This window comes from Glycine max, chromosome 2 (assembly GCF_000004515.6).
Source record: "Glycine max cultivar Williams 82 chromosome 2, Glycine_max_v4.0, whole genome shotgun sequence".
Lineage (NCBI taxonomy): Eukaryota > Viridiplantae > Streptophyta > Magnoliopsida > Fabales > Fabaceae > Glycine > Glycine max.
In genome coordinates, this window is record NC_016089.4 from 15061548 (window position 1) to 15078452 (window position 16905).

Below are 16905 nucleotides of genomic sequence, written 5' to 3' on the forward strand. Positions count from 1 at the left end.
CCAAAATCTTAGCAACTAACAAATCAAAATCATCATAAAATATTTTGACTAGATCTATTCCACTTACCTGCCTTGAGTGATCGTATGGACAATATAGTTTTCTCCTTGGGAATGAGCAAAATGTATAAACATCACCAACCACCTCATCTTCTATAATTTTTAATTTTGGCAACCCAAATCTTCTTCGACTTCGAAGATATGATTTTACTGTTACACTTCTGCTATTTTATTTTTATTTTAAATTTTCTTGTATTATTTTAAAAATAATATGTCAGTTTTATGTGCATTTTGTATGGTAATTCTTCGTATCATACAACACTGTTCTTCATGAAATTCAATCCAAGAATGCAATGAACCTCTTCTATTCCCCAACATTGAATTAGAGGCAAAGTGGGAAAACAAAGGTGAAAGTAAATATGAAAGAAAGACATAGGAAAGGTGGAGAAGGAATCATATGGAAAATCATAAGTGCAATATTTGACACGGTTTCCAATCCTTAACTACTTGCCCTTTCTCTCCTCTCTTTGCTCTCTCACTCTTGTAATTTTTTCTAATAACTAAATCTAATCCTTATCATAAAACATGGGTGGGTAGTGGCTTATGGGATTTATACTAAGATCAGAAATCTCATCCTCCAGAGCATAAAAGTGTATTCTTGAGTAAGACGAAATGAAGACCAATGATACGCATATGTTCTAGAGTAAAACTAATCTTAGAAGAAAACCTATTATGAAACAATTACTATTTCATTCCCATTATTTTCTAACACTATGATAGGTAGCAACAACAGTGACACAATGTAATATACTTATAATATAAACGAACATTTAATTTTTATTTTTTTTTGTTGACCAACGAACATTTAAGATAACAACTAACGTTTAAGATGATATAGTATAATATAATATTTATAATTTGAATAGAAACAACCTTAAAATAAAATTAGGTAAGATAAGATAATAATGATACTTAGAATATATTTTAATGAAATAGGGTCTTAATAAGAGTCTCCTTGGGATTTATTTTAATATTTGAAATTTGGAGTGTTATTCAAAATTCATTATTTTAAAAAAATGATTTATATATTTTTATTTAAAAAAAAAACAATCAATTTTTATTTTGAAAAAAGCAAGCTCAAGATACCTGAAATCGTGTATTTGATCTGTGATCATAGAAAGGAAAAACGATTTTTTAAAATTAAGTCTTTTTAAAAATAAATCTCTGACATTTTGTTACAACTTTTCATGATTTTTTTTAAATAATCACTTTTAAAATATTTCTATATGTTTATTTTCACTTTTCAAAATAATTATAAGTTAGTTGAAATTAAAATAATGAATTAGTTTTTTGGACGCAAAATCATGAATTATTTTTTATAAATCAAAAAGTCATGAACTATTTTCAATAATATGTCATAAAAATAATTTTTAATAAACAAATATAAATTAATTTATACTTTTTTTGTTTTCTAAAAATAATTACTCATTTATTTAACTTCAGGATATATATATATATATATATATATATATTAATGATCCAATTTTCTGTTTTGTTTTATTATTCTTAACTGAAAATTTCCAATTTATTTTATTTTAAAAAATATAAAAATATTAAACATATATTTTTATTAGTTTTCTGTATTTTTTTAAAAATAAAATAAAAATAATGTAATTGCTTTTATTTATTTATATATAGAAAAAAGGTAATTTTGACAGTGAATTTAACTTGACTTGGCTCTTTCTCACCGACTGTCACAGATTAGCTGACACTGCCGTGTCGGAACGATAAACATGGACAAACAAAGTTAAGCTTCGGTTTTCTGTATCTTTCCTCTCTGTCTCGCTAACAGTAACAGGGTAAAGAGTAAGCGAAACCCTACGCGCGTGTTCCTTCCGGTGAAACTATCTTATCCTCTCCGGGATCTGAATCTGAGAAATTTAATGCACTACTACTTCTTCTCGAGAAGGATCCAGAAGAAGAAGAAGAAGAAGAGCCACACTCACCGCCAATGAGCAACATCCGTCGCTGCCAGAGGATTCTCATCCTCTCTCTCTTCTTTCTCTCCGTCGTCGCTCCTCTCGTCTTCGTCTCTCACCGGCTCAACCTTCTCACTCTTCTCGGTAATCTCTCTCTCTCTCATCGCGTGCTTGCAAATTGCAATGTCGCTTTGGATTTGTTATCACTTACAAATGCTTCGATTGATTCTGTGCGTTTCTGTGACCGGCGTTTCAGGGAGAGGAGAGTTTCTCGAAGATTTGTATCGCGCTGTAAGATTCCTCCTGATTCTCAAGCTTGAACTGATTATTTCTTTGTTTGTTTACTGAAACGTGTTTCTCGATCACCTTGTTTTTGGTTGCTAGGAAAGAGTTTTAGCTAGAGAAAATGTAGTTAAGCTTGTTTTTTAGTAGATTTTAATTTCGAGTGTCGGTGAGTGGACTGGTCAATGGAATTTCTGGCGCTGTCTCGGAATTTAGTAGTGGATAATCCGTATATTTCGGTTTTATTTATTTAAAGTGGAGGAAAATTTATTCTGCTTCCTCAGCTGCCAGTTGAACAGAGCTTCTTATGCTCTGATTTGGAACTTGAATTTATTTTAGGATAAAACTAAGATGCAGTTCGAGGAAGTGCTTTTGGTGTTGCTCTCCAAACAGAATTGGAGTTTCACATCAGTGATTTCCGTGATAAAGATTTCCATCAAATGTTGACTTGTATTACTAAGATAAAACTCCAATTCTTATTGGAGAATGACATCAATAGCACTTTGGAACTATATATAACTTTTGTCCTCTTTGTTTTTTTTTGTTGTTGTTGCAGACATACAGGGGAGATACTTTGAAGTTAAATGCTGTAGAACAGGTAGTAGGAGATTTGATAATGAATTTTCCTGTCTGCGTTAAATTCTTGTTTTCTTTCCTAAATGAATTGATAGATAATTTTTTTTAGAATATAATTTGTGATTTTCGGCCTGTTTTTTGAGATTCAGGAAGGTGCTGAAGGATTAGAAGAGCCAAATCAAGTTGTTTATACGGAAAAAGATTTTTCTTCGACAATTAGTTACTTTTCAGAAAAGAATAATGATTTTAAGGAATCTAGAATTGCCGGTTACAGAACTACCACTTTGGAAAGAAATGGTTGGTATATGTAGGTTAATATTTTACTATTTAGTTTTTGGCTTACGTAATGACACTTGAGCAATCAACTATGTGGGACTGGCTGAAGTGTGCACTATTGTCAAGTTTCAGGATTCAATCCCGATAAAAGACAACACCAGGGAGCTCAGCAGAATGAATTATCCTTCATGGCTCAAGGTAGGAACATACATGATTCACAGAGAATGTCAGAGAAGAATATTGAAGTTACAAATAAGAAAGTTCAGGAGATTAAGGATCAAATTATTTTAGCAAAAGCATACTTGAAAATTGCACCACCAAGCAGCAATTTACGCTTGAGGGATTTGGAGCAGCTAACGAGAGAGATGGAATTAGCAGTTGGAGAAGCTGCCCGGGATTCAGATCTGTCAATGAGGTAAAATTTCCTATGTAAGTCTATGTTTGCATTTAGTTCTGAAAAGAGTGTATTTAATCCTTTAACTACTACAATCTAGAAATTTCAAATGAAAATTACTAATGTGTTGGTCCTTGTAAAATGTATGTTTGACACTTACCTCATTTTGCCCCACAATGTTGATTGCTAATTTTCTCAACTGAATACAACAACAAAAGCTTTTTTCCATTAGGTGAGGTTAGCTACATGTATCACACAGTGCCACTGGGTTCAGTTAAAGACCAAATCCTCAAATATGTCACAGGGGATCCATGTTTGGTATTTCAACGAGTTTTACATTGACTACCAAGGGTCTAACAAACCTCTCCTTGTTTACCCAAGCTTGGGACCGGCTATGATACCAGAGGCAGAGTTTAATTTTCTCAGTTGAATACTTGAATCCTTGCATTCTTTATTTATTTTAATTTGCTTCATGCTGGTCCTTCCTATACACATCACTGACTGAGCATATAGGTTGTACAGAAGGATTAGTTGAAGCTAATTAAATGTACAAGGAGGATTTAATTGAGAGACTTAGAAATGGAAAGATGACATTAAGAAACCTTTTTATTTTTCAAGGACCAGCACACAAGTTTTTTGCTCAAAAATTCAAATTATAATACGTTAGAAACCAGTGAGTAGTGAGTATTGATAGCTTATCTTCCAAAACAAAAATATAGAAAGAAATTCATCCAGAAATAAATTGTTAACAAAAGTTGACAATATTTTTCAATCTGAAAACACGCAAAGTTCACAGTGCTTTGCAGAAAAGGAGACACATGGAGGCTTCACTGTCTAAAGTCTATCGTGCTTTCCCAGACTGCTCTGCCATGGGTGCTAAGCTCCATATGATGCAGCGTCAGGCTGAAGAGCAAGTCCGTTCTCAGAGACATCAAGCAACATATCTTGTTCATATTGCTGCGAGGACCGCCCCAAAAGGCCTTCACTGTCTTTCTATGCGGTTGACTGCAGAATACTTTTCCTTGAGGCCTGAGGAGAGAAAACTTCCAAATGAAAATAAAATTCATCATCCTGACCTTTATCATTATGCTGTCTTCTCTGACAATGTTCTGGCATGTGCAGCGGTTGTTAATTCTACTATCTCTACTGCCAAGGTAAATAATACCTTTTTTATTATGTGGATTAACTTCCTTCTATTTTGTTTTTTCTTTTAACAGTCACTCTTTAATTTTACTTTTGAGCTGATATTTTTGTTGTCACTCTTTTCCCATTATTCCATAAACCTATAATTCTTAACAGTTTTCATTATTGACTACAAATCTCCTATGCAAACGATTAAGGGCCAATTTTTTAAACTTATTTGTTGAAATAAGCGTTTATTGTAGTAAAGTAAGCAGCTTTTTGTTTTTTAGTGTGTCTAAACCGCTTCTGCTTAAAAAAAGTAGTTTTCTGCTTATTTTAAGAAGCAAATCTTATCTGTTTTTTTAAAAAAATGCTTATATAAAAACACTTATTTTAAAGTTGTTTTTTTTAATTTTAAACAAACTCATCCTAAGTCTGATTATATAAGTGGCAAGAAAGCTTGACAATGATTTCCAAATTGCAGGAACAGGAGAAACTTGTTTTCCATGTATTGACCAAATCACTCAACTTACCATCAATCTCAATGTGGTTCTTAATAAACCCTCCTGGCAAAGCTACAGTCCATATACTGAGCATAGACAACTTTGAATGGTCGTCCAAGTACAATACCTACCAGGAAAATAATTCCAGTGATCCAAGATACACTTCTGAACTGAACTACCTGCGTTTCTACCTTCCAGACATTTTTCCTGCTTTAAATAAGATTGTGCTTTTTGATCATGATGTGGTGGTGCAGAGAGATCTCAGTGAACTATGGAATATCAATATGAAGGGAAAAGTAATTGGAGCCATTGGAACTTGTCAGGAAGGAAAAATCCCATTTCATAGGATTGATATGTTCATAAACTTGTCAGATCCATTAATTGGAAAGAGGTTTGATGTCAATGCTTGCACATGGGCATTTGGGATGAATTTGTTTGATTTGCAACAGTGGAGGAGACATAATTTAACTGTTGTCTATCAGAATTATTTGCAAATGGTATGGTTAAAAAATGTCTTTATTTGTAGTAATTTTGTGGCGTTTCTATATTTTATAGCCCAATCCAATTTCTCCCAAGTAAATGTCCTTAACTCTTCACTTGTGAGGTAATGGAGATTTAAAGAATAATTGTTGCCGTCCAAGCTCTTGAACTTGAATTATATCAACCGTAGCATTGCAATTTTCTTTTTTGAATTCTAGCATCCTTAATGAAGTAGTTTATGACTTCTGACTATGAATGACCTGAAACGGAAACTATTATCAGGTCAAAGATTTTATATCACCATGGCATTTAGATTTGTATTTCAAATTGCCATTTTCTTCATGTATCTAATTTAGTGGTTGAATCATATTGGGGAATATATGTCTTATCATTCAAGTTACTGTTTGAGATGGAGCAAAACTGTTAATTTGTTAGAGCAACTTGTCTTTTCTTTCCCTAATAACTTTTTTTGAAATAAAATTATAATGGAATAGTTGTCTAATGTATTTGTCTGGGTTAACGGTTGCAGGGTTTGTGGAACATTGGAAGTCTACCTTTAGGCTGGCTGACTTTCTATAACAAGACAGAGTTGTTGGATAGACAGTGGCATGTTCTTGGCCTTGGTTATAGTTCGAATGTCGATCGAAATGAGATTGAGCAGGCTGCCGTTATACACTATGATGGGCTTAGGAAGCCGTGGCTGGATATTGCAATGGGCAGATATAAAAGTTATTGGACCAAATTTTTGAATTTTGACAACATTTTTTTGCAACAGTGCAATCTCCAGGCATAGTTCAAAATTCAAAGTTCCCTCTACCTGACATGACCGGGATTCTGCAATTGTTTAAAGTTCTCCATATCTCTGACCTCCCCAAAATTTCCATGCACTTCTTTCTAGAAACTTAGTAAATTTATAGTGACAATCAAGATGAGAGTCAGTGACGTGCATTTTAGCTGCTTGCAGATGCAATTGGCTGTTGTGTATATAATCTTTGGTGTCTCTTAATTTATGCCTACATTCTTTGCCCTTTAGTGTGTATTTGGTTGGGCGTCACAAGGCCTGGATGTGATTCATGTTGAAGCAATTTATACTTTCTTTTGTGTTATTTGAGAGATTTTAATGTGAATTTGGAGGCAAATGTGGATCTTGGACTCCTATCCTAACACAGTTAGTTCCATGCGTCGACTGGGAGCTGGCCTATTTGAAGAACAAATTTGCAAATTAGAGATTACGGCTTTGTTCTGAATTGTTCCGTGAGGATGATTTGATCTCTAGTCTTTACAAAGTGGAAAGGAATGGCCACTTCTCTGCATAGTGTTTCCCATAGCTAATATCTAGCTGTTTTTCATTCTCTTTTCTCTGGTGGTTATGGAATATCAGAAGTTAAATTGGACAGGAGGGTATTATTAGGAAGGCTCAGAAGTCACAATGGATGAAGAGGCAGACCTATTATTAGTATTTACATTGAATTATTTGTTTAAAATGCTGATTTTTATTGTTCTTTCATGTGGCTGTGTTATGACCCCTCTAGTTTTTGGAAAGTACTCTAGGGAAATTTCCATGTATTTTGAGAGGAATGTTAATTATACATTAATATATATTTATATTATTGGCTGAAAGTTATTAATATTTATAAAATAGTGTGTGAGGATTATTAAATGAGTTTAATGGATATTACACCTTCAATTAATGTGTGGAAACGTAATTAAAAGAAGAGATCTTGTTAAAAGTGATTATTAGATTATTCAATAGAGATTAATCATTGACAAGCATGATTGAAATTTGATTAAATATTTTTATTTTTAAATTAAGATATTTAATTCTCTTATTTTTTCTATAAAAAAATAAGCTTGATCTTATTATTCTAAAAAAAAGAAAATTAAATATTTTGATTTAGAAATAGAAAAATTAAAATTGTGAATTTAAAATTATAGAAAAATAAAATTACAATTTAACCTTAATATTTTGCATCTACGGTATGATAATTCTAAAAAATAAATTTAATGGATATGTATTAGCAATTACAAATCAATACATATTAATTTGTGATTGGGAGAATTTTTTTTTTCTCTTATTAAATAGGAAGTGCTATTCACAACAAATTGACATTACGTTAGTTTGAGTTTTTTTTTTACTACAATTTTTTGTGCTTCTTATTTCTAATTATTGTTGTCTATATTTATCCCCTTTTGCTCTAATTATTTATGTGGAGAGAGGGAAGAAGCTCAGTGTGTATGAATTTGAAAGAAATAAAATAACTTTTTTTTCTTACTCCTACAATAACTTTTTAAAAATGATAATTATTTTTCCGGGAAAAAAAATGTTCCAAGTTCCAAACATCACCTTAGATTATGTGAGGGGAATATTGGTCATGAAACCGATTATTTGACACATGGATGAAAACTATTGGATAGCTGTAGATAAGGATATCTTAAATGGGGCCACGAATCTATCCATGTTTTGTGGTGCATAGGATTGCCTTTGCATCGATGATATTAATTTTAACGTTAAGCTTAGGAAGAAAACTGTCGTGAGGACAAAAGAAGAAGTATCACTCATATAATACTCTGTATCATTTCATTTCGATAATCATCCATAGCTACTGAAGAAAATGGCAACCATCTCTGCTGCTATCACAACCCCATCGATCTCCCGCGCAACTCTTGTGCAAAAGCGGGTCTCATCTCCCGTTCTTGGTTAGTATTTTCTCTTCCTAATTTGCCATTGTTAATATAGGGTAATCATCTTTTTGTAAAACACAAGTTCAGTATAAACTCTTTCAATGTCTGATTTCTTTAACATGACATGCAATAAGACAATAATTAAACAAATGAAAGGGATAAAGGAATGAGTTAACTTGAGAGAGCTTTGATTATCTGAATGAGAATTTTAATATACATGTTTTAATTGATTGTTTGGTTGTAGATGGTGTTGGTTAATGAATCAATCATTTTCATAAAAGAGTTTGACGGTTGTAAGTCCAATTACACTATCAATCACTTTTTAAGGTAGTTATTATAAATATATAATATGTGGTTTTTTTTTTATTTGTAAGAATTGAATTGGGTATCCAAAAGTTTTCAACAATTTGTGCACACAATTCAACCAACAAAATTAGATATTTTTGTGTATACAGAGGTTTCAGATGGAATGACAAAGCAAATTTATATTTTTAGTGCATGACTTATTTTTTCTTCCCTGAGTCAAAAGAAATGAAAAAAAAAAAAACTGAGAAGAAATATTTAAATTGAAGTAGTTTAGGAAACTATGGGTACATATCAAAATTTGAAACATTCTATCCTTTTCTCTCCAACTTTCTTCACAACTAAACACTACCTTAAGGATTCATTTTTTTGATTTTTGATTTATATAGGTTTGCCAGCAATGGGTAAGGTGGGAAGAGTGAGTTGCTCCATGGAGGAAAAACCTTATTCTGTGAAGGAAAGCAGCTCTAGCATGTTGGGGATGGGGGCATCTCTGATGGCAGCTGCCAGCGCTGCAGCCATGTCAGGCCCAGCCATGGCCTTGGTAGATGAGAGACTGAGCACTGAAGGAACCGGACTTCCCTTTGGCCTCAGCAACAATCTTCTTGGTTGGATCCTTTTCGGCGTCTTTGGTCTTATCTGGACTCTCTATTTTGTCTACACTTCCACTCTTGAAGAGGATGAAGAGTCAGGACTGTCCCTTTAAATATCCTGGGTTGTAGGGTGGGTGATGATGAATGATGGATTGTATAAATTGCAATGAGTCCCCCTCATCTTCTGTGTTGTTAAAACAAATTTCTGTGCTTGATTTCCTCTTCTTTCTTTCTTTCTTTGCTTCTCACTAGTTTCGGTTGTTTGTTTAATTCGTAACACTAAGTCACTAACACGCACATATGAATAAGATCATAACTCAGAAGATAACCAGAAGCAATGCTCTTAACAATTATTTTCCTCAAAACCCAATTAACCAAGAATGGAGTTCAAGCACAAAGCAAGTATTTTGTATTTGTCCTCCCAATCCCAATGACAAGACCTATTGCATATATTTTTGTGGCTTAGCTGCAATTGCTAAGGTTTATGATCTTAGGCAATTGCGGCTAAGGCTCATCATTATGCCATCGTTTTTATGTATGAATTTGGCTTTAAAAGTGTAGATGTGAATTTTAAGGTTTAAGTTACGACTCAAGAGCATTCGTGCCTTAGATGGGTAGATTCAATATTTTTCTTATTTCCTCGAGGCACGAAGGCCACTAGACAAGTATACAATGAAGAAATTTGGCACCAACGAAATGATGTCAAAGTAAGAAGTCGAACCTAAGATGGAAGATCATCAAACATGTATGAGCCTCTCATTAGCCAATGGGCATAATTTGCTAGCCGATCAACTGGCTTATTTCCTTCTTGAAATGAGTAAATAAGAGTAGTGTTCCAAATCCTCTCCTTAAGTTTATGAATCTGCCTCAGCAAGCTTTTATATAGGTGGGAAAGGGCCCTTGATCTTGGATTAACTCCATTACTATTAAGGAGACACTTCTGACCCCAAAACAAATTGAAAGTCATTCTCCTAAGTAATTTCATGTGTTTTACAGATGCCCTCAATGCAACAACCAATATTGCGGGAGAAATTGGTAGAAGTAGAAAAATGAAATACGTTAATGTTGTTAATGCTGAAAAGTTGAAGCCTTTTGTATTAGAAATGGAATAAAGTGGAATGTGGAGCTTATTATTATTTTTTCTTAATGTTTTTAAAAGTTAACCAAGTTGTTCAAAATCTTATAAATTTAGCATGACTTTTTAAATATTTTAAATTGTAAGTATTTTATTTCTTATTATTTACATGACTCATTTACCTAATTCATTAAGATTAATAAAAATAATTAATTAAATTGATAACAATAAATTTATCCAAAATTTATAAATTTTTTTCAAAATTATCCTTAATATTAATATTTCTCTTTCTCTTTTTTTAATTAGGGATATTTTAATCTAAAAATAATTAATACTAAAAATAATATAGATCGAATTTTATCAAATACTATTTCAAACTTTAGTCTTATAAATATGATTATATAAATTTATTAAAATTCAAACTATAAAATTTTAATCATACAAGTCTTAAAAAAACTGAAAAATCATAATATTCATACATAATTTTTAAAATTTCCAAGACTTTCTTATCCTAAAATAATATTTTAAAACCATAAATCGAATACACCTTTTAAATGACTAAATCTTTAAGCAACTATATAATTTTGAAAAATTAATTTAATGTGTGTTTGGTTTCACGATAAAAACTAATTTTAAATTTAAAATTAGTTTTTAGATAAAGTTTTATATCCTTAATTTCTGGTGTAACAAGAATTCAAAGTTGATGTCTATTTTGAGTATTGCTATATGATTATTATTTTTAATGAATTGGTATATGATTCTTAAAAGCCACATATGTAGGGTTTTCTATTTAAATAGTGAAAAGAATAAAGCGATATTCGGAGAAGAATTTGCATAGAGCAAGCAAAGCGGGGGAGAAAGAGAGGCAGCAAACAAAAACAATGGCGACGTCGCTCTCTGTTTCGCCATCTCTCTCTCTCAACACTCTCTTCATCGCCAAAGCGCTTCCACTATCTCGCCCCTCCTTTCTCTCTCTCCCTCTCCCCAAATCCCTACTCTCTCTCTCCACGCGCCGCCGCACCTTCATCGTCCGCGCCGAATCCCAAAACGGCGCCGACCCCGTTCCCGCCCACTACGACTTCGACCTCTTCACCATCGGCGCAGGCAGCGGCGGGGTCCGAGCCGCTCGCTTCGCCGCCAACTACGGCGCTTCTGTCGCCATCTGCGAGCTTCCTTTCTCCACTATCTCCTCCGAAACCACCGGAGGTGTCGGCGGAACGTGAGTTTCCGATTTCTTCTGTTTTTTCAATTTCGCTTCTATTGAACTAGGGTTTGTCACTGTGGAGGCCAGTGAAACAGTGTTTCGTGTTTCCGAAGACTAGTTCGTAGGGTTCGGGCTAACCAAGCTTTTTCAACAAGCTAAACTGCTAGATATAAGATATGTAATTTGCTTTTTAATGCAACGTAATAAAAATAAGCACTTATAAGAGAATAAAAATAAGAAAAGGAAAATGAATTAAGCTTCTTTCAAATTAGCTTATGCAGTAAGCTAATTTGTAGAAGCTCTATCATTTAGCTTCTCTAGAAGCTGATTATGGATAAGCTGATTCGAACTAATTGGAGAAGTTTAATTCATTTTTCTTATTTTCTTATCCTATGAGTGTTTATTGAGAAATTTATCCAAACAGGGCATTAGTGTATTTCTTCTAGCATAAGAATGAGTGAGCCTTGAATTCAACCGATAGTGGTTTTTATCTGAATAAATGTTTACAACTTAGCTTTTCCGGTTGTTAATATTTTTCCTGTATTAGTGCCTTCTCACTGTGTTCATTGATCCTGCTGTTCAGTTTTTGTTCCTTTCTAAACGCATTCAAATGTTTTTCTTTATCTTGTCATTTTGTCTTTTCCTTGCAGCTGTGTAATACGAGGATGTGTGCCGAAGAAGTTGCTGGTTTATGCATCTAAATTTTCTCATGAATTTGAAGAAAGTAATGGTTTCGGATGGAGATATGACAGTGAGCCCAAGCATGATTGGAGTAGTTTCATAGCTAATAAAAATGCTGAGTTGCAGCGTCTTACTGGCATCTACAAGAATATTTTGAACAATGCTGGGGTCAAGCTGATTGAAGGCCATGGAAAGGTAGGATGATGTTCTGGATCCATTTCCAAGTAGTTAATGGCTTTCTAGATATTAATTAAAAGATAAGTTTTTGCTTTTATTTTATGGTGATAATGCTTTTGGAACCTGCAGATTATAGATCCTCACACGGTTGATGTTAATGGGAAGCTATATTCAGCCAAACACATTTTAGTTGCAGTTGGAGGTCGCCCCTTCATTCCTGATATCCCTGGGAAGGAATATGCAATAGATTCAGATGCTGCCCTTGATTTACCAACAAAACCTGTGAAAATAGCCATTGTTGGTGGTGGTTACATTGCCTTGGAGTTTGCTGGTATCTTTAATGGTTTGAAAAGTGAGGTTCATGTATTTATACGGCAAAAGAAGGTTTTGCGGGGATTTGATGAAGAGGTATGCAACCATGGATGATACAAATATTGAATTGTTACAGCTTAATAAATTTTCTTCACGTTCAAATTGTGAACTATGTCTGCAGATTAGAGATTTTGTTGAAGAACAAATGTCTGTAAGAGGTATTGAATTCCATACCGAGGAGTCTCCTCAAGCTATCACGAAGTCAGCGGATGGCTCATTCTCTTTAAAGACCAACAAAGGTACAGTGGACGGTTTCTCACATATTATGTTTGCTACAGGACGCAGACCTAATACTCAGGTATTATTTTCAATTATATTGTTCAACTTTTCTGTAGTTACCTGTTTGAAATCTAAATCTGTGTTGATAATGAAATTTTTTAGCTTAGAAAATGATTTAGAGGCGAGGCATTCAATTGCCCTTACAAATATTGACTTTCAATTGAAAAATCATGTTAACATTTTACATTATTAAATAGGTTAATAGGAATAGTTTTTTATTTATTGTCGTATTTATTCTAATAAGTGCCAATATCTTCCGTAAGCTCACTTTCACTTAAAATGTCTCTCCTCAAACATTATAAATCAGTTGCATGCTTAATTTTCTTTGAATAATTCTGTGTTGATTCCACATGCTAATTTCTGTATTTATAAAAGGTTGGAAACTTTTGAACTCTGGTGAATTTTGCACATGCTTCTTATTTGGTGCAGTTTCCTAAAGGGTTGCGTATTCATAAAATATTTAGTTAAATTTCTCCTTTGCAACCGTCTTCTTATTTTTATACATAGAACAGAAAGAGATAAAAACATAGTGAATATATTTATGAACTGCAATTTCACTGCAGAACTTAGGCCTGGAGTCTGTTGGTGTGAAACTAGCTAAAGATGGAGCTATAGAGGTAGTTTAAGCTTACCACTGGTTCTATTTAATATATATTCATATGATCTTTGTCTCACTTATACTTCCTAAAACTCTTCTTCAACCCAGGTTGATGAATACTCTCAAACATCAGTTTCTTCAATTTGGGCAGTTGGAGATGTTACAAACAGGATAAATCTCACCCCAGTTGCTTTGATGGAGGGAGGAGCATTAGTAAAAACGCTGTTTCAGGATAACCCAACAAAACCTGATTATAGGTATTATATACATAATGCATCATGCTGAACTAAAGTTTAGTTTTAACTTTTTATTTTGCATTAAGCTGGAGTACAGACGGGTTTCTTAAACAAATATCATTGATTATCAATTTGTAAAAGAACTGATAGGGGGAAAAAGTTATCCTGTGACAATAAGGATTGCTTATTAGGTTTTGTATAATGATACTGGGATCCACATAGGATTGCACCCAGTATTCAATAATACAGAAACTGTTGAAAAAGTGTCAAACTGTGTTGCTAGTAAATCATCTCTTTAATCATTTGTTAGTGCATATATTTATGTTCTACCTTTCTGTTTCCCTAACGTTAACAATCACTCATATTCCGGAACATGCCCATGAAATTGGATGGTACTCATCATAGCTTCTCTGCTGTGTTTTAGTAATTCATAGCCTCCCAACTGATTCTGTTATATTCCTTATCATCTAGAGCTGTTCCTTCTGCTGTATTTTCTCAACCACCAATTGGACAAGTTGGTCTTACTGAGGAACAGGTGAGAGAATTATGCAGTGTCCGGCTCTAATGCTTTCAAATGGTCTTCTGAATATTTTAATGAATTGTACAGATTAATGTTTTGCTAACATTTTGGTGATTTGCACAGGCTGTACAACAATATGGAGATATTGACATCTTCACTGCAAATTTTAGGCCGCTGAAAGCTACTCTCTCTGGGCTTCCAGACCGGGTTTTTATGAAATTAGTAGTCTGTGCAAAAACAAATGAAGTTCTAGGTTTGCATATGTGTGGAGAAGATGCTCCTGAAATTGTGCAGGTTTTTAGAGTTTTTACAGCTGCTCTATATTGTTTTGATAATGATACATGAGTTTTCAATTCACTTGATATACATTTGCTTGATACCCAGGGGTTTGCAGTTGCTCTTAAAGCTCGCTTGACCAAGGCTGACTTTGATGCCACTGTAGGCATTCACCCAAGTGCAGCTGAGGAATTTGTTACCATGAGGACACCTACTAGGAAGATACGAAAGAGTGAATCGTCTGAGGTAAGTCAATGATTCTCAGCTTGAATCTTTAATTGATATATTGTCTAGAAAATCCTGCAATTAATGATTTAAGTGGTAATGACAACTATCCTTACTTTGATCCTGGGAATTGAAGGGCACTAGATTTATTGAAAAACAACAAAATAAAACGTAGCTGGGGTTACCCTGTGCATTCCATGTATGCGCAACTGTCCATTAAATCAACAGCCTGCCTTTTGTATTTTGCCACCTAGGTCTAGCAACGTGACACTAATTCATTGAGGCTGAATGTCTATAATTTTCATCACTGATGATACGTGCACAGTTTCTAATTTCGTACCGCTAGTTTTGTAAATTGTTAATAAACTTGCATATGAGTAATGGTTGTTCTTTTTAATATATATAACAGGGTAAGTCGGGCTCTCAAGCAAAAGCTGCAGCAGGGGTTTAACAATATGACTCTGCTTCAATTGTTATACTTGAAGAAACCAGCCGGTGCCTCAAGGTAAGGATGGAATTCTGTTTCTTAAAAGAATACAATTTTTACTTAGGCACATACTGCATTTAATTTTTTAATGGTGACTAAGGACTTCAATATTTTAATATATCAGTAGATATTAATATCTTGTGCGTGCAGTAGTGCAATTTATTTATATAGATAATACATCTGATACTCTGCATCTGCACAATAAAGTATTAAAGAAAATAGAATTCTAGTCCTGTATAGAATACCAAATTTGTATTAAGAGGCTTGTTTATTACTGATCTAGGATTACACTCGTTGCCTTTTCCATGGCCAATCATAGCTGTTGAGTGATTCATTTGTTCTCTTTGAGCACAGGGCATTGTGTTCATTTAAAACCTTTTACAGTTTTACTCCCCCTCTCCCTCTACATTACCCTTTTGTCAATTTTTTTTTGTTTCTTTTTATCTGTTTAATTAGAAAGATAATACATTAAGAAATATAATTAATATCATTTTATAGCAACATTATTTTTTTTATCTCATCTATAATAAGTATGTAAATTGTAAAATATTTAAGAAATAGGTAGATATAAGGGCTTTTTTTTATTAGGAGACATAAGGGCTTAATTGTAAAGAATAGTAAATAATTTTTATCTTGAACTTCTAAATGGATAAAATAAAGAAGTTATTTTCTTCTATAAGTTGATAGGTAAAGAGAAATGGAGGGAGTTGTGTTTGCTTGCTTGTATGAATGAAACTCTTAGCTCAATGAGGCAGGTCAAAAGTTTTTTGAAGCTGGTAGATATTATATTTTACCTCTGCAACTTGTCTGCGTTTCTGCCCTCACATCACATTATTACTTCTTGTTCTGTTCTAATATTAATAGTGTCATATCACAAATAAAATTACGAAATGATATGTAATTTCAGTAACCTGGCAGGTTGTCACTAAATTTATCGTGGTTGTCAAATTATAGGGAAGAAATTCAGAACGATCTTCAGCTACTGAGTTTTCAGAGCAATACATGGAATATCTCATTAAGGTCGTGTGTCATACTTCTCTGGTCTTGCAATGTAATTATGACAGTTGGGAGCCTGGAAGGTCGAGTGAAATTCGTGCCAATTTTTGCCATTTGTAATTTAACTTATTTTCCCATGCATGTACAAAAAATAAGAGGAAATTCCGTGTGGGAATTTGATTTTTACATAATCTCTGCATCGAATTTGAACTAGTTGGAATTGAGACCAACGGCAATGGTCAGCATGAAAAATATTTTTCTTTTCTAATATATATAACGTTGTTCATCTCTGTATCTGCAATTTCCAGCTGCAAAATTTATCCATCCTTGCTGGTGCACAGAATGATAGGATAGGGCTCAAGTATGCCTAAAAGAAATAAAATGAAGTGGTTAAAGTATTGAATAGGCTTAGGGTGTTATTCTTTTAATGTTATTTCGTTTTTATTTTAATTCCGTAAGTCTGATAATGAAATGATTAAATTAAGGAGTGTAGGGTTCTACATTGTGTAAGGGCATTAAAGAAAGATTGTGTTAGTGGTATTTTACCTTCTAGTTCAATGGTTGAATGAGTTTAGTGAGGTCTAAGATATAA

The 16905-nt window shown here is 33.4% G+C and overlaps 3 protein-coding genes across 6 annotated transcripts; all 3 read left to right on the plus strand.

The window, feature by feature from the left end:
* The first annotated feature begins 1717 nt into the window (after window positions 1–1717).
* On the plus strand, window positions 1718–7229 carry LOC100819255 (probable galacturonosyltransferase 6). 2 transcript variants are annotated; one of them, XM_003520141.5, is made up of 8 exons: window positions 1718–2120; window positions 2233–2267; window positions 2815–2856; window positions 2984–3131; window positions 3243–3525; window positions 4301–4658; window positions 5111–5626; window positions 6139–7229. In XM_003520141.5, the coding sequence occupies exons 1-8, from the start codon at window positions 2009–2011 to the stop codon at window positions 6400–6402; spliced, it is 1758 nt and encodes a 585-aa protein (XP_003520189.1). In that variant the 5' UTR covers window positions 1718–2008; the 3' UTR covers window positions 6403–7229. The 2 variants fall into 2 exon arrangements, with proteins under 2 accessions (XP_003520189.1, XP_006575045.1); XM_006574982.4 differs by having other exon boundaries at window positions 1728–2120; window positions 3237–3525.
* Window positions 7230–8137: 908 nt separating this feature from the next.
* On the plus strand, window positions 8138–9377 carry LOC100499815 (uncharacterized). Its single transcript, NM_001249477.2, is given in 2 exon segments — window positions 8138–8306; window positions 8984–9377. Coding segments are annotated over 2 exon segments (402 nt in total). The 5' UTR covers window positions 8138–8221; the 3' UTR covers window positions 9301–9377.
* A 1673-nt stretch (window positions 9378–11050) lies between these two features.
* GR (glutathione reductase) lies at window positions 11051–16699 on the plus strand. Of its 3 annotated transcripts, none has more exons than XM_026124367.2 (11): window positions 11051–11481; window positions 12117–12342; window positions 12454–12732; window positions 12818–12994; window positions 13539–13592; window positions 13682–13830; window positions 14281–14344; window positions 14453–14623; window positions 14714–14851; window positions 15240–15335; window positions 16225–16599. In XM_026124367.2, exons 1-10 carry the CDS (start codon window positions 11144–11146, stop codon window positions 15279–15281), a joined length of 1638 nt encoding a protein of 545 aa, XP_025980152.1. In that variant the 5' UTR covers window positions 11051–11143; the 3' UTR covers window positions 15282–15335; window positions 16225–16599. The 3 variants fall into 3 exon arrangements, with proteins under 3 accessions (XP_025980152.1, XP_025980151.1, NP_001238006.2); XM_026124366.2 differs by having other exon boundaries at window positions 16236–16599; NM_001251077.2 differs by having other exon boundaries at window positions 11083–11481; window positions 16272–16699.
* The last annotated feature ends 206 nt before the right edge of the window (window positions 16700–16905 follow it).

Excerpts from the sequence above, each read along its gene's own strand:
- LOC100819255 (XM_006574982.4), top strand. The coding sequence starts at position 2,009 with ATGAGCAACATCCGTCGCTGCCAGAGGATTCTCATCCTCTCTCTCTTC. Across the intron at positions 2,121-2,232 it reads CAACCTTCTCACTCTTCTCG|GGAGAGGAGAGTTTCTCGAA; the intron begins GTAATCTCTCTC and ends CCGGCGTTTCAG. Across the intron at positions 2,857-2,983 it reads AGTTAAATGCTGTAGAACAG|GAAGGTGCTGAAGGATTAGA; the intron begins GTAGTAGGAGAT and ends TTTGAGATTCAG.
- GR (XM_026124367.2), top strand. The coding sequence starts at position 11,144 with ATGGCGACGTCGCTCTCTGTTTCGCCATCTCTCTCTCTCAACACTCTC. Across the intron at positions 12,733-12,817 it reads TGCGGGGATTTGATGAAGAG|ATTAGAGATTTTGTTGAAGA; the intron begins GTATGCAACCAT and ends CTATGTCTGCAG. Across the intron at positions 14,345-14,452 it reads TTGGTCTTACTGAGGAACAG|GCTGTACAACAATATGGAGA; the intron begins GTGAGAGAATTA and ends TGATTTGCACAG.